Here is a 14294-nt window from a genome sequence, read left to right as displayed (position 1 = left end):
TTTATTCTGAATGAAAGGAACAGAAAGTACTTTTGTCCTGCTGTATTTTCTGTGCAAATATCTCATGGCGTTTATAAAGAGGCCTGAGAGCTTGGTGAACTTCTGAAAGGAAAGAATTTTGCCTTATGCTTTACAAGCAGTGAGGCTCTGCTTTTTGTTTCAGATATTCGCTATAGCTTTCTGGTCACTTTTGGCAATAAATATTAGACTGTTGTCATTTTATTTTTCTGTGAGAGACTGTCACTTATGTAATCAAAAGAGAATCATTGACAGTTTTAGTATTTAGAAATGGCAGAGGGAACTACCCATGAAGCAACTGATAGTAAACATCCCTCATCCCAGGGGATCACTGGGACCTACTGGGAACATTCACTGTTCAAGGTGCACCAGGATAATGTTGGAAAGCTCACAGAACACCTGGGTAGTATTAGCATAGTCATGTAGTCAAGAAACACCTAGGTAATGTTGTAAACACTGCCAGAATGTATGTACTAGAAACTTAGGTCCATGGAAATAGAAATAGATTCTTATTTGATAAATTCATGAACTTGAGCTGACTGGTGTGAAAATGACCTTTTTTTTCCCTGCTGTTTCCACTCACAGGTTTTGGCATGGAGGCAACCTTACTCCTGGTGGTTGGCTTTTCCCATACCAAAGGGGTGGCTATCTCCTTTCTGGTGCTTGCTGTAGGATTTAGTGGCTTTGCTATTTCAGGTAAAGTGTCCTTTGGTTTTCCAAATCATTTCCATAGATTCAGCAAGTCTTGGGAGGAAGGAAGGAAAAGGATACAGTTGTACCTTTCTTTGGTAGCCAGGCCGTTCTCAAGGAGCAGGGCCAGTAGCTAGAAACTTTCACTGAGTGAAGATGACTTTATAAGATTACTACGCACTGGGCTTAGGAACCCAGTGAAGCTGGAAATGTCCGTACTTTCTCCATCTTGGAAAAAGACACGAAGTGCAGGTGACCCCCGTGGAACTTGGGCAGAGATCCAAGCCTGTGACCTGGGTGAAGTGGCACTTTTTTACTTCAGCACCAGGTCACCCTACCTAACAGAGGCTCTTGACCTTTTCAATCCTCACCGCCTCTGGAGAACTGCTAGTATTAGCTCAAACGTCAAATGATGTGATCATTTGACATAAAGTCATAGAACCCAAAGTTTTTAGAGTGGAAATCTTCTTTAGATTCTGTCTACTCCATGGCCTTCATTTTCCAAACAAAGAAATGCAGGTCCAGAGAGGGAAGGTGACTTTTTCAACAGACTAGAGCAGGAAGTAAGAATGATGATGATGATGGTGAGAGCTCACGTTGATCAAGCACAGATTCCGTGCCAGAGACTGTTCAGAGCCCTCTGTGTGTATTAACCCCTGTAATTCTCACAGTTACCCTAGGGGTATCAGTGCTATCAGTCTCCCTATTTGACAGGAGCAGAAACCAGTCTGCTGTGTGTGAGAGGCCAGAGCACTATCATATCATGTCTTATACAATTCAGAAGCTCACTATGCAAATCTGGATGAAAAAGTAAAATTCAGTTGTTTTTCTACCTTTAACACATGCTTTAATACTAAAAATGATCATGTACAGAGCACTTTATATATATTATATCTATCTCATGACATTGTGAAGCAAGTAGTAACGTCACTATTTTACTGATGAGGAATCTGAAAACTCAGAAAAAATGGATACTTTCTTAATGTCACACAATTAGTGGCATGGGAGAACTAAAGTGCAACTCTGCCTGGCTCCACACTTGTGCTCTTTCCACCATTCCAGGCTGTCTTAAAGATCAGACAGAGTGATAACGTCCCAGAACAGAAAAATATGGAACTTCTGGTCTAAACTACCTTAAAATAGGGACTTGATCTTATCAAAATCAATAGGGCTGATGAATAGTTAAATTAGGAAAAAATGTCTACTTTAAAAGTAGCTTGCAGCTAAGAACTTGTGTTTGGAGGGACATAAACATGTGTTTGAGACCTCTTTACTACTTAAAAGAAAAAATTCTTTTTTTTTTTATAATTTTATCTATTTTTTCCCCCAAAGCCCCAGTAGATAGTTGTATGTCGTAGCTGTGCATCCTTCTAGTTGCTGTATGTGGGACGCGGCCTCAGCATGGCCAGAGAAGCAGTGCGTCGGTGCGCACCCGGGATCCGAACCCGGGCTGCCAGCAGCGGAGCGTGCGCACTTAACCGCTAAGCCACGGGGCCGGCCCCTGAAAAAATTTGCTTAATTATTTAAATCCTCAAGCTTCAGTTTCCTAGAGATTGGGGAGATGCGATGGCAGCCTCCTAGGGTTGTTGGGAGATCTCAATAAACTGAAATAATTTGTGCATTCACTCACACTTCCCATGAGCCAGGCCCTGTTCTTGGCACGAGGGATATTGCAGTGAAAAAAAAAAAAATATCCTTGGGGCCGCCCGGTGGCGCAGCGGTTAAGTGCGTGCTCTCCGCTGGGGCGGCCCGGGGTTCGCAGGTTCGGACCCCAGGCGCGCACAGCCACACCGCTTGTTATGCCACGCTGTGGCGGCATCCCATATAAAGTAGAGGAAGATAGGCACGGATGTTAGCCCAGGGCCAGTCTTCCTCAAGAAAAAAGGGGAGGATTGACATCGGATGTTAGCTCAGGGCTAGTCCTCCTCACACACACAAAAATAAATAAATAAAAAATAAAAGATTCTGTCCTCATAAAGTTTACATTCTAGTGGAAATAAAGCATTTGAAGCCCTTATGCCTAGTGCCCGTAAAAGGTATTCACTATTATTGCTCAATTATTATCCACTCTGGCCTAGTGCTTCTCAAACTTTAACGTGCCTACAAATCACCCTAGGATCTTGCAAAATGCGGATTCTGATTCAGCAGGTCCAGAGTGGGGTCTGAGATTCTGCATTTCCGACAAGCTCCCCAGTGATGCTGATGCTGCTGATCAATTGTCCACACATTGAGTTGCAGGGATAGAGCAATCACTACTTGCTTCCACTAGGATGTTGAGGAATACCTTCCTTTGATAGCTCTGTGATGCAAAAGAGATTCATATCCTGTCCCCAAAGATATTGAAACGTTCAGGTTCATATTGCCTCCAGGTTGCCAATTACATCGCAATCAGAAGGAGAGAAACTCAACACCCCAAATCACAGCAGCTGCCATTACTTTTTTTAGCACTTACTCCATGCTAGCCATTTTTTAGACATGATCTCATTTAATCCCTGTAGCAACCCTATGAGAAAGGTATTGCTATGTCCGTTTTACCAGTAGGACAACCGAGGCTTGGAGGGTGACTTAACTTGCACAGGTAAGTTAAGTGGCTGGGATTGCCACAAAGGTTTGTCTGACCCAACAGTGACATTATGGGAGGGACTGTGGCCATGGGGGCAATAATTCCTCAGGATCTGCTGTCTGTCAACTTTGTGAGGAGTTAATAGGGATGCCAGGGAAAGCTGGCACAATTTAGGAACTGATTATAGAAAGAGAGCCAAGACAGGTAAGATTAGAAAGATACAAGTGATGGGTGATGCTGGTTTTGAGAACTGTCCTATGTGGAGAAGACAGACCCTCTCAGCTTGTGTGCATTTTTTTTTTGTATCTGCTACAAAAAAAATCTGTCAATATCTCAGTTTCTCAATGATTTTTCCCCTTGAACACCAAGATTGTGCAGCTAGAAACCTAAATGGCTTTTCTCACGTTATCTTTAGCTGAACACAGATGCCTAGGTTTTGTATCGGAATATAATACTTGGCAATCATATTAATTGCTTCTTATCTCTGGGTTCCTTTTTTAATAAAGTATTTATCACGTTCAAATCATCAGTAAGATTAATTAATCTTGCAGCTGTTTTATATTCTGATTGCCTGCCACTTTGATCTGAAAGGGAAGATATGCTTATTACAAAATGGTTTTCTCAAAATTCTCTTTGAATGGAGTTAGGAAAAAACAACCAGCCAATGTGCCAGATCAGAACAAAAAATAATTTTTTAATCCTATTTTCAGGTTCTTTGCACAGAGTAGAAAATTAAAAAGCAAGGCAAAGGAAAACAAAAATATGAATAAACAAAATCGACAACCACCTGCTATAATTTCACAGCTCAAATTGGTAATTAATTATTTATTGAGTGCCTACTATGTGCCAGACACTTTGCCAGTTCAGGGAAGATGGTGGTAAACAGGACAGATGGATAACACCCGTAAAGAACATACATGTTGGTTTTTACCTCTATGTACTATGTAATTAACATACATTATTTAACTTAATTCTTACAACAATTTTATAAGAATGATTATCCTAGTTTATAGAGGAAGAAGCAGAGGTTGAGAAAGTTTAAATCTTTTGACCAGGTTTGCGTCTCAACTAAGCTGCCAGGGGCAGGCCTGTCTGACTCTAAATTCATCCCTGGGCAAGATGGGTAGAGTTGGTTCCCAGTGTTTGAAGCCTCCACTTTCACAGCCGTGTTCTTCCCCCGACTTCACTCCTCCCCCTTCATTCACTCACTCTTTTTTCCTGATGAATAGATTAATAGTAAGGTGTTGGTGACTTATTATTTTACCACTCCTAGCAGCATTATCTTTTGATAGAAGACCACAAAGAGAGGGAGATGCCTAGCCGCAGGGGCAGCAGCAGAAGTGGTAGAAGTGATAGTTAGTAGAGCTCATCTATTTGCCAAGGACTCTCGCATGCTTATTTCCCCTGAGTCTCCTCTTGCAGCATCTTTATAAGTTAAGTAGTAGTATTACCCCCATATTAGAGATGAGGAAACAAAGTCCTAACAATAACTTGTTTAAGTGGTGGAAATAAGATTTGAATCCAGATTTATAGACTCCAAATCAAGTATGCACATGAAGGTGTTTTGTACACTACAGAGGATTCTGCCAATGTCTGTGCAAATGTTTATTGTCGGAGAAGCACCCTTTCCATTTTGCCATGTGGCCACTAAGGCAGGCTTACCTACGGCGTTTTTTTGGGAGTGAGTCAAGGGTTAGGAGGGAGGATATTATGAAGCAGGGTTTGGTTCTAATCATACTGTATGTGAATGTGTGATTGTTTATTCCGAATAAATGTGATCCAGGCTTTCTGCTTTTCAGTATTGCCCAAAACACCATTATTTTGGAGTTCTGAACTTACAAGGCACATGTGCCATAATTCTCCCCATGGAGAGCCCATGTCAGACCTTGCTAATCAATCACAGCGTGTTTTCCTGCTATGTGCAGACACAGCCTGACAATCCTCAATCCAGCCCTCATGGTAGAGGTATCCATTAATCATATGCTAGAAGAAACTGCAGAGACGGATGAGAGTTGGGGGGAAGCTAAGTATTTTCCATAACGTATTTGGAATTCTGTTTTTGACTCTTATTTTGAAATTTTGGCTTCACTGCAGGTTTTAATGTCAACCACCTAGACATTGCCCCCCGCTATGCCAGCATTCTCATGGGGATATCAAACGGAGTGGGAACTCTCTCTGGAATGGTCTGTCCACTCATTGTCGGTGCAATGACCAAGCACAAGGTAATGGTCTCCTTTGGAACCACGGGTGACAGCATCAGAGGGCTGAAGTCCTGCACACACTTGAGATCTCACGGCCCTGCCTCAGCCTCTAAGTGTGTGTGTCCTTGGCCTTGGCTGAGTCGTTTAAATGTCTTCTTTTTTCTTTTCTTTCTTCTTCTTCTTTTTTTTTTTTTTTGATTATTGTTTATTGATGCAACAGGGCTGATTGATGTTTGGTCCCGTGTTTCCTCAACTGAGAAATAAAAGGTGTGTGTGTGGGCCAACACCATAAAGACTGTTTAGAGACACAAAGAAGAAACTGAGGCAGTCAACTCGAGATGAATAAATTACCCAAGATTGTTTTATAATTCTAAGTAATTAAACTTTATAGCACATTTCCATCTATTGCTTAACATGTTCCAGTATAAAAATATTAGTGCTGTTATACTGCCTTATTATGAAGAAAATAAACAAGACATTAATAAGCCTTCCTAAGAACCTACAAGGGTGTGGCACTCAGTCGTTACTGAAGCTTTGTGTCTCTAGACTAGGGTTGGTGTTAGAGGAGGATCCTGATCCATCCAAAGTTCAACCACAGGCCATGTGGTTTCTTAATCTCTGTCACTGAGAAGGTTTCAGGATGCTGCTTTCTGCAAATAAGAATTTTTTGATATTATGGGGTTTTTACCTAACTATTTTTTTTTTTCGGTTGGATTGCCTATTACAAACATGACTTCAGAAACTCTTCCAGCTTCTTGGAAAAGAAAGTGTGGGGTAACTTTTCTTACTTTTGATAGAAAAGGAAGGTGGAATTTGGGGATTTTTTAGGCAGAGGATCCATGTTTTCCCTCTCTGTTCATGAGATGATAGGATTGCTAACATGAATATTAAATCTCAGATACTATTTTCCCCTAAGTTTAGGGGAAAACACAAATTCCCACTATTTTTTGATACTGTATGTTATTTTGCACAGAAAATATGATTATAAATAAGCTATTGACAGTCAAGACTGAGCATTTTCATGGCTCAAATTGTTATGGGGTCCAACACAAGTAAGAAGGAAACTTCTGATATTTAAAATGGGGGTGGGGATGCGGAGTAGGGTTCCTAAAGCCACTTTAATTTAACCTACTATGAATGGAAACCCCATTTGTATATTTAGAAGAGCGGTGAAGTGGCGCTGTGTGTATTTTACATGATGTTTATTTTGTAAAGTATTTTTATAAATTAAAAAATGCGTATTCATTTTAGTCTTTTCATTTTTTAAACACTCAAATTGGATCCTGTCGGAGCCTGGGCGTGCTTCTGTCACATATATCTTTCTAAGAGGCACGGCATTGCCTTTGGGGTGACCAGGTGCTTTTGTCCCAGTGGAGGCCTCTAGAACATTCTGTTAATCTCCGGTTTTGGTTAAAATATTAATTGGTACCATGTTTCCTTGTTCAGACCCGTGAGGAATGGCAGAATGTATTCCTCATAGCTGCCCTAGTGCACTACAGTGGCGTGATCTTCTATGGAGTCTTTGCTTCTGGGGAGAAACAGGAGTGGGCTGACCCTGAGAACCTCTCTGAGGAGAAATGTGGAATCATTGACCAAGATGAATTAGCTGAAGAGACAGAACTCAACCATGAGAGTTTTGCAAGTCCCAAAAAGAAGATGTCATACGGAGCCACCACCCAGAATTGTGAAGTCCAGAAGAAGGAATGGAGGGGACAAAGAGGAGTGCCTCTTGATGAGGAAGAGCTGATATCCTACCAGAATGAAGAGGGAAACTTCTCAGATACATCCTAATGTCTGAGGAGCACTTCTGGCTTCTCCTCACCTTAGAACAAGAAAGTATCCATACATATTGCCTTGCCCGTAGCCCGGCTTGCCAGAGGGTCAAATATGGGGACACTGGAGGTGGGGGAAGGGGGAGAGATTTAATTAGCAATAGAGAAAAGAGAAATATTTTCTTGCAATGGCACTTTTGGGTATGGAGCTTGCTCTAAGTTGACAAAATAGGTATATATATAATTTTTTTTTGATTGGTGGCTGACTGTTCTCTCAAAGAACTGAACTTATTCAGAAAAGAATGACTAGAAGAATAAGAGAGATAATACTATGTTTTTCATAGAAAAATGGAAGGAAACGAGGATATTTGGCCTGGAGGAGAGGAAACAATGGGTGCCGTGTAGAGGAGAATTTCTTCTTCCTCATAAAGTCTACAGCTCATGGGGCCCTGTCTTGTGCCAGGTGCTTTATAAACATTCTAATTTAATCTCCACACCCCTATGACATACATTTGTTATCCTTATTTTACAACTAAGGAAACTAAAGCAACAAAAGATTGACTTTCCCAACATCATCCTGCCAGGGCCAGTGCTGAGACTGGTGGAGTCTAAAGTGAGTGGCAGTTATGGGGAAGCAGGTTTTACCAAGGGTAGGGAAGACATTTTTAATAATGAAAATGGAGTAAGTTGTCTTGTGGACGTTTCCCTATTTTGGCAGACATGGGGGATGGGAAACATTTGGGTTGATGTGGCAGAGAGCATTCAAACATTGTGTGAGGGGCTGGATTCAAAGATCCTTAGGGTTCTATATGATCTGAAGAGTCAAATGATTCTGTGAATTCATAGTTTTTAAGATAATAAGGGTCACAGACTGTATGAGAGATTCAAATAGGTTAAAAAATAGAGAGAGAAAGAGAAAGCTAAGCAAGATAGCAAATTTCCAGGAATCTAATGGTCAAAATGGCTGAGAAGAAGTAAACAAGGGCTTGGCTATTAAATATCAACCCTTCATAATGTCAAGAATGTGGTTAAATAATGTCCCAAATTACTTTTAAATCTTTAAGACCTTTAGTAATTTAAGAAGTCAGTTCATGCGTTTCAATAGGTAAAATTCTCTTGAAAGAGTCTTCTGTTTTAAAAAATGTATGTCTTTAGCCATTTCCACTGGTGATATTATGAAGTTTGAACAAATTATATAAAATTATGATTGAAGTATTTCCTAATGACTGTATTTGGAATGATGTTCAGGGAAACCACAGTAATATAGCAGTAGTTATACAAGGAAATACTAAAATGAAAACATCTGGGACAACTAGACCCATAGTTAGTGTTGAAAAATTCATCTTTGACTGCATAAGGCAATAACATGGATACTCTCTAGATATATTTTAAAATTTAATGATATTTTAAAATTTAATGTTGGCATGTAAATGGTTGTTTGAGAATAAAATTATTTCCCTGTTCATTGTTTTTGAAAATTTTATTTCTACTTTCAGAAGAAAAATATAATATTGCAGAAAAGAATTATAGATTTACTTGTAGTCTATTACTGTTTAAAGTGTTTTTTTATAATTTCTCACCTATATATATATTTCTGGTCCCTAATTGTACCAGCAGAGTTGTAGTGTATTTTATAAAAAGAATAATTTTGAGGAAAAAAAAAAAAAGAATTTCCTGACTCTCCATTGAATAATATTCTTTCTATTATTAGTATATAATTTATGTTATCATATATCTTTAAATCTCTTTAATGAGTGAATCCATGTAAGTCCCTTAGAACAGTTCCTGGCATGTAGAAAGTGCTTAATAAACATTAGCTATCATCATCATTATCATCTTTCAACCTTTTGGAGACCTTTTCAGTTGAAAAGAAAGCATGCTATGTCATTTTCATCCATTAGCCACAGAATTTGTTGTGAAAGTCATGCTGTTTTCTAAGTCAAAAAAAAAAAAAAAAAAAGAGAAATTTATGGTAGCCAGTGTTTTATTTTTTCTTGTGTTAATAAAGTCAAATTACTATAAAAAAAAAAAACTCATGCTAATCCTTAAGGTAATATTGAAGATTGTGGCACAAAATTCTATTTACTCCATTGTTTAAAGTCAGTGTCATATGCAGAAATTTCACATTTTGACAAATGAAAGCATTTAGGATGTCTATAAATGGCCTGTATAGTATTAAAAAGAAAACAATAGAACCCTGGATCACGGTGTTAAAAACTAGGAAACAGCTTATTTTGTCATGACAGGTTTTGCTCTGTGAAGGTTACAGTGAACAGATAATTACATTTGAATGCCAGGCAGATGCAATTTGCAAGTCCTTGTACATTTTGCTGCAGATATCCATGTGTAAATCAATTCTTGGAGGCAAATCATGGATTCTAGCAGGAAGGGAAGGAAGCTGGATTCTTGAGACAAGAAAGGTTTGACTGGTTCTTTCCAAAGAATAAAAGTTTTGGAGACGCCTGAATATGACAAGAAAAAAAATAATTGTTCGAGAAATAATGGCACATTTATTATCCCTGCCTGGATGTTAAATTCAACAGGTAAAATTTGGAACCTACTATTTCTATTTCACACTGCCTTCTCCTAACACGAACAAACCTGTTCTTCCTTTGTTTCTTATCTCAGTTAATTGCAACACCCTTTTGCTGGAGCTAGAAATCTTTTTTTTTTTTTTTTTTTTAAAGTATTTGCCATTGGGTTTTCATTTGGAGCTAGAAATCTTGGAGTCATATTTGACTATTAAAAACAGTAGCCCTCCATCTCTTCCCTGCCTAGTCAATTTAATTTTATTTTCAATCTGTGGCTCAATGTCTTACATCAGTTTTGGAAAATTCTCAGCCATTGTCTCTTACATTATTTCTTTTGCTCTATTCTTTTTCTATACTCTTTCTAGGAGTTGACTTAAATGGATGCTGGACTAGATCTCTGACCATTTCTTCTGTGTTTTCCAGGCTTGCCTCTTTCTATGTCATTCTGGATATCTTCTTCTAATTTATTTTTAAATTCTTTATTTCTCTCCAACAAGGTCTAATCTGGTAAAAATCCATCCATTGTGTTCTTAATTTCAGTTATTATATTTTAGAACTTTTATTGTATTTTTTTCTGTTCTGCTATGTCTTTCAAAAAATATTTCCAGTTCTCTGCTGAAATTTTCAATCTTATATTTTATTTCCTGGAACGTAGTAAGCTAATTATTTTAAAGTCTGGTCAGTGCCAATATCTGGATACCATGTAATTCTGTTTCTATTTTCTGTTGGTTTTGTTGATTCTTGTTCATATTATCTTATATTGGTTTTCTTGTGCTTGTTTTTTTTTGTGTGTGAGGAAGACCAGCCCTGAGCTAACATCCATGCCAATCCTCCTCTTTTTTGGCTGAGGATGACTGGCCCTGGGCTAACATCTGTGCCCATCTTCCTCCACTTTATATGGGATGCCGCCACAGCATGGCTTGACAAGCGGTGCATCGGTGCGTGCTGGGGATCCAAACCCGGGCTTCCAGCAGTGGAGCGCGCACACTTAACCACTATGCCACAGGGCTGGCCCTGAGTGCTTGGTTTTTTTTTATTGTATCTGAAATTATATTTGAAAAATTGTTTGCTGAAATGATTTTAGGCTTAAAATAATACTTTTTTTTCTCTTTCCAGAGAGGATTTTTGTTTGCTTCTGCCAGGAGCCTGAAGGCATTAGCAATCTGGGATCTCTTTAATCCAGTTGCAAGGTCTGAGATATTCTGGGCCACCCAGGTGATTTGAAGCTGAGCTACAGGCAGTGTGAAGGCCCTTTTACTTTCAATTCACCCTTACTGCTGCAGTACAGCACTTCCTGGTCTCAACCCACACTACTGTGTTTTTACCAGTGTCCAACCTTTGTCTCTATACTAGGCTGTCAAACAGCTCAGCTATCAAACACTGGCTTTGCTATAATTAACAAATGCTTCCAGGAAAAAAGTGGCCTCAAATGTCAGGCTCACTTCTCTGGATGTTCTTCTTTTCCCAGATGGCCAGATGGTAGCCAGGTAATTTTTCACTGCCATGCTGGCTCTCCAATGCTTTCAAGCAGACATTTAAAAAAAATATTTTGTTTGGCTTTTCTAGCATGAAGGTTGGTCTGAATTACCTAGTTTGCCGTTAATAGATGCTGAAATCTCTCTTAATTTTATCTTCACAAGTTCTCTAAAACTGATTTATTTCCCTAGAAATAGTGTGGTAATAAATTAAACCCCAAATCTCAGTGGCTTAATACAGCAAATGTTTATTTCTCTCTTGTGTTACTAGTTAAGTTTGGGTTGGGTTGGGTAGAATGGAGACTTGTTCCAGACAGTCACTCAGGTATCCAGGATTTAGTTTTTCTTCACTCACAATCTTTTAGTTCGCCATTTGGAACACATAACCTTTGATATCACCATGAAAGAAAGAGGGAGAAGGAGGTATAGTGGCTTTTCACTGCCCCACTTTGAAATGACATTGTCATTTCTGCTCCTAGTCCATTGACCTACACTAGCCATGTAGCCCCAACCTAACTTCAGATGTGGCTAGGGAATAAAGGGGAGCACATGGATTACTGAGTGAGCACTAATTATATCTGCCACTTAGCTCTAGCCTAGGTTCAGTGTCTTATGAACTCTCACTTGGGATGTTGAAATAGTCTCCTAACCCCAAGTGCCATAAATGACATGACTGTGCTATGTATAATTCTGGGGGATCTGAACTAGGTTGCAAGGAGCAAATTTCATATGGGAGAGAGCTTTGAGCTCCCTCCAGGAGAGACCACAAAGATATCAATTCATTAGAGAAGAATAGATTCTGGTCTGATTCAAACTTGAGTTAATAACCACATGGACCAATTTGAAGGGCCAGGAAAGCCAAACTTTTCTTTAGATTTCATGTATTACTGTGTTCCAGGCCTTATGCTAAAGCCCTTTCTACACATGATCTCATTTATTTCACATGGCAACCCAACGAGAAAGGTTCAACTCTTTATTCCCAAGTATTTATTAATAAATAAATGGTGTTTCAGAGTAGAATTTAAACTCAAGACTCTAATGGCCATATTTTAATTCTTAATTAAATATTAATCTTCTTAATTTTTAATCTGTCCTCCACTGCTTCTCCTGGATGCAGTAATTCCAGACAATGGTGATTCTCAAAGTCAGGAGAATGTCCCAGTAGTTTCAGTAAGGTGTCAGCAAACTGATGGAATGAACCCTGGCAGTTTAGTCCAGACCCCAGTACAGGGACAGCTGAAAAACCAGATTGGTAAGATCCCTCTTCTCACCAACTGCTGCACTGGAGTGAGAAGTAAGAGCCAGGGTAAGCACTGGAGTGAGAAGAATCAGGGGCCCCTGTATTTTCCCTGTTTCCCTGGCCACACAGATAGGAAGATAGGAAGGCTGAACGCAATCCTTACTGTGTGTGTGTGTTGGGGAGCGGGGAGGTGGGGGAGTTGCCAGAAGACTGAATTTCTCCCAGCCACCTGAGGTATGGAACCACAAACACTGTCTAGATGCTCAGGATAGGCACAGAATAGGTGCTTACTCGATATAGTCTTTCAAATCTGATGTGGTGTTTAAGAAAGTTATGCTGAAGAGGATATTCAGGTTGGCTGGTTAAACGTGGCACATTAAATCTAGGTATTTATATCTGCTTTCTAAAATCATAACAAAGGAATAAAAGAATACATAAACTTTTCAGGACAAAGAGGAAGCGGGAAAATCACATTTAGGAAGCGGAATGAGGATACATAAATCTTAATTGACTTCAGCAGAACCGAGTGAAAAAAAAAAAGGACATTGTTTTGTGTTACTGCATCCAGGAAAGCTGCAGAATTAAAGGCACCAGCACCCAATACCTCTGAAGGACAGAGGGAGAGGGGTGGAGTGGGGTTGGAGGACAGGGGCTGAAAACATAAGCATTGGTTGAAAGTTAGATTTGCCAGATTTAGCAACCCTACTGAAAGTGCATATAAGGAGCAGCTACAACCTCAGAGTCTCTCCCAACCAGCTCGACCAAGAAACTGCCCCTCTCCATGCCTAGTGGAAGACGGGAGGTTTATTTTCTGGACAGGGGAGCTCTGGACCCAAGAACACCTGTCATAGCTGAATATAAGCTCCAAAAGATAGAGATTTTAGTTTATTTTGGTCACTGATGTATCTCAAGTACCTAGAACAGTGCCTGACATTTAATAGTCACTTGGTAAATATTTATTGAATGAATGAATGAATGAACTTTACTAAACACAGGGAAATTAATTAAAAGTTTGCATACTAAACACTAAAAACTGTCAGCCACCTTCATGGGCTGGGCTTCCGAAATGCTGGCAGTCAGGCTCATATCCCCTAGGCAAGCTATTGGAGGATTCACAGGGTGAGGGATGGGGACTCACTTACTAATAGAGAGGCTTACAACCATTGACATTTGGGAATTTCTCCATCAAAATAAGTGGATTCCTGCCCAGTCACTCCCTGTGGAGGCCACCCACCAAGCCCTGCCCGTGGGAATAGAAATTCCATTATTCATTCATTCTACAATTATTTAGTACCTATAATGAGCACCTCAATTATTGAGCACTTATAAAGGTCCAAGCATTAGGATAGAAAATAAGCGAATAAAATAAGTCTCTGCTCTTATGGAGCTTACATTCTAGAGGGGGACACAAAAAACAAGCATGTTGATGAGTAAATCCAGTACATAGTACATTGGAGGGTGATAAGTGCTAAAAACATGAAACAGGGTAAGGGGGCAGGGAGTGTGAGGCTGGTGTGTTATGTTGAGTGTTCAGGGATAAAGTGAACTTTGAGCAGAGAACTGAAGGCAGTGAGGGAGCAAGTCAGGAGCATATTTGGGCAAAGGGTTCCAGGAATAGGAAAAAGCAAATACAAAGGCTGTGAGTGGAAACAAGCTCGTTGTATTTAAAGAACACCAAGTCCCTTAAAGCAGTCAGGTTCTGGACATATTTTGAAGGAAGATGGAATATTTACCGAGAGGCAGGTGATTGAGGAGGATCAGGATTGGTGGGGGAAGGAGTTAGAAGTTTTGATTTTGATTTTGA

The 14294-nt window shown here is 39.6% G+C and overlaps 1 protein-coding gene across 2 annotated transcripts in view; it reads left to right on the top strand.

The window, feature by feature from the left end:
* The window catches only part of SLC17A8 (solute carrier family 17 member 8), a 41273-nt gene extending 33914 nt beyond the window's left edge, over nt 1-7359 (top strand). For both annotated transcript variants that reach the window (XM_058568833.1, XM_058568834.1), the window contains 3 exons: nt 604-714; nt 5366-5493; nt 6919-7359. In XM_058568833.1, coding sequence (XP_058424816.1) covers nt 604-714; nt 5366-5493; nt 6919-7263 — 584 coding nt within the window. In that variant the 3' untranslated portion in view covers nt 7264-7359. The remainder of the gene's footprint in view (nt 1-603; nt 715-5365; nt 5494-6918) is intronic.
* The last annotated feature ends 6935 nt before the right edge of the window (nt 7360-14294 follow it).

This window comes from Diceros bicornis, chromosome 25, assembly GCF_020826845.1.
Source record: "Diceros bicornis minor isolate mBicDic1 chromosome 25, mDicBic1.mat.cur, whole genome shotgun sequence".
Classification (NCBI taxonomy): Eukaryota; Metazoa; Chordata; class Mammalia; order Perissodactyla; family Rhinocerotidae; genus Diceros; species Diceros bicornis.
The sequence above is the reverse complement of the archived record's forward strand: the minus strand, read 5'-3'. Positions and strand labels throughout refer to the sequence as shown.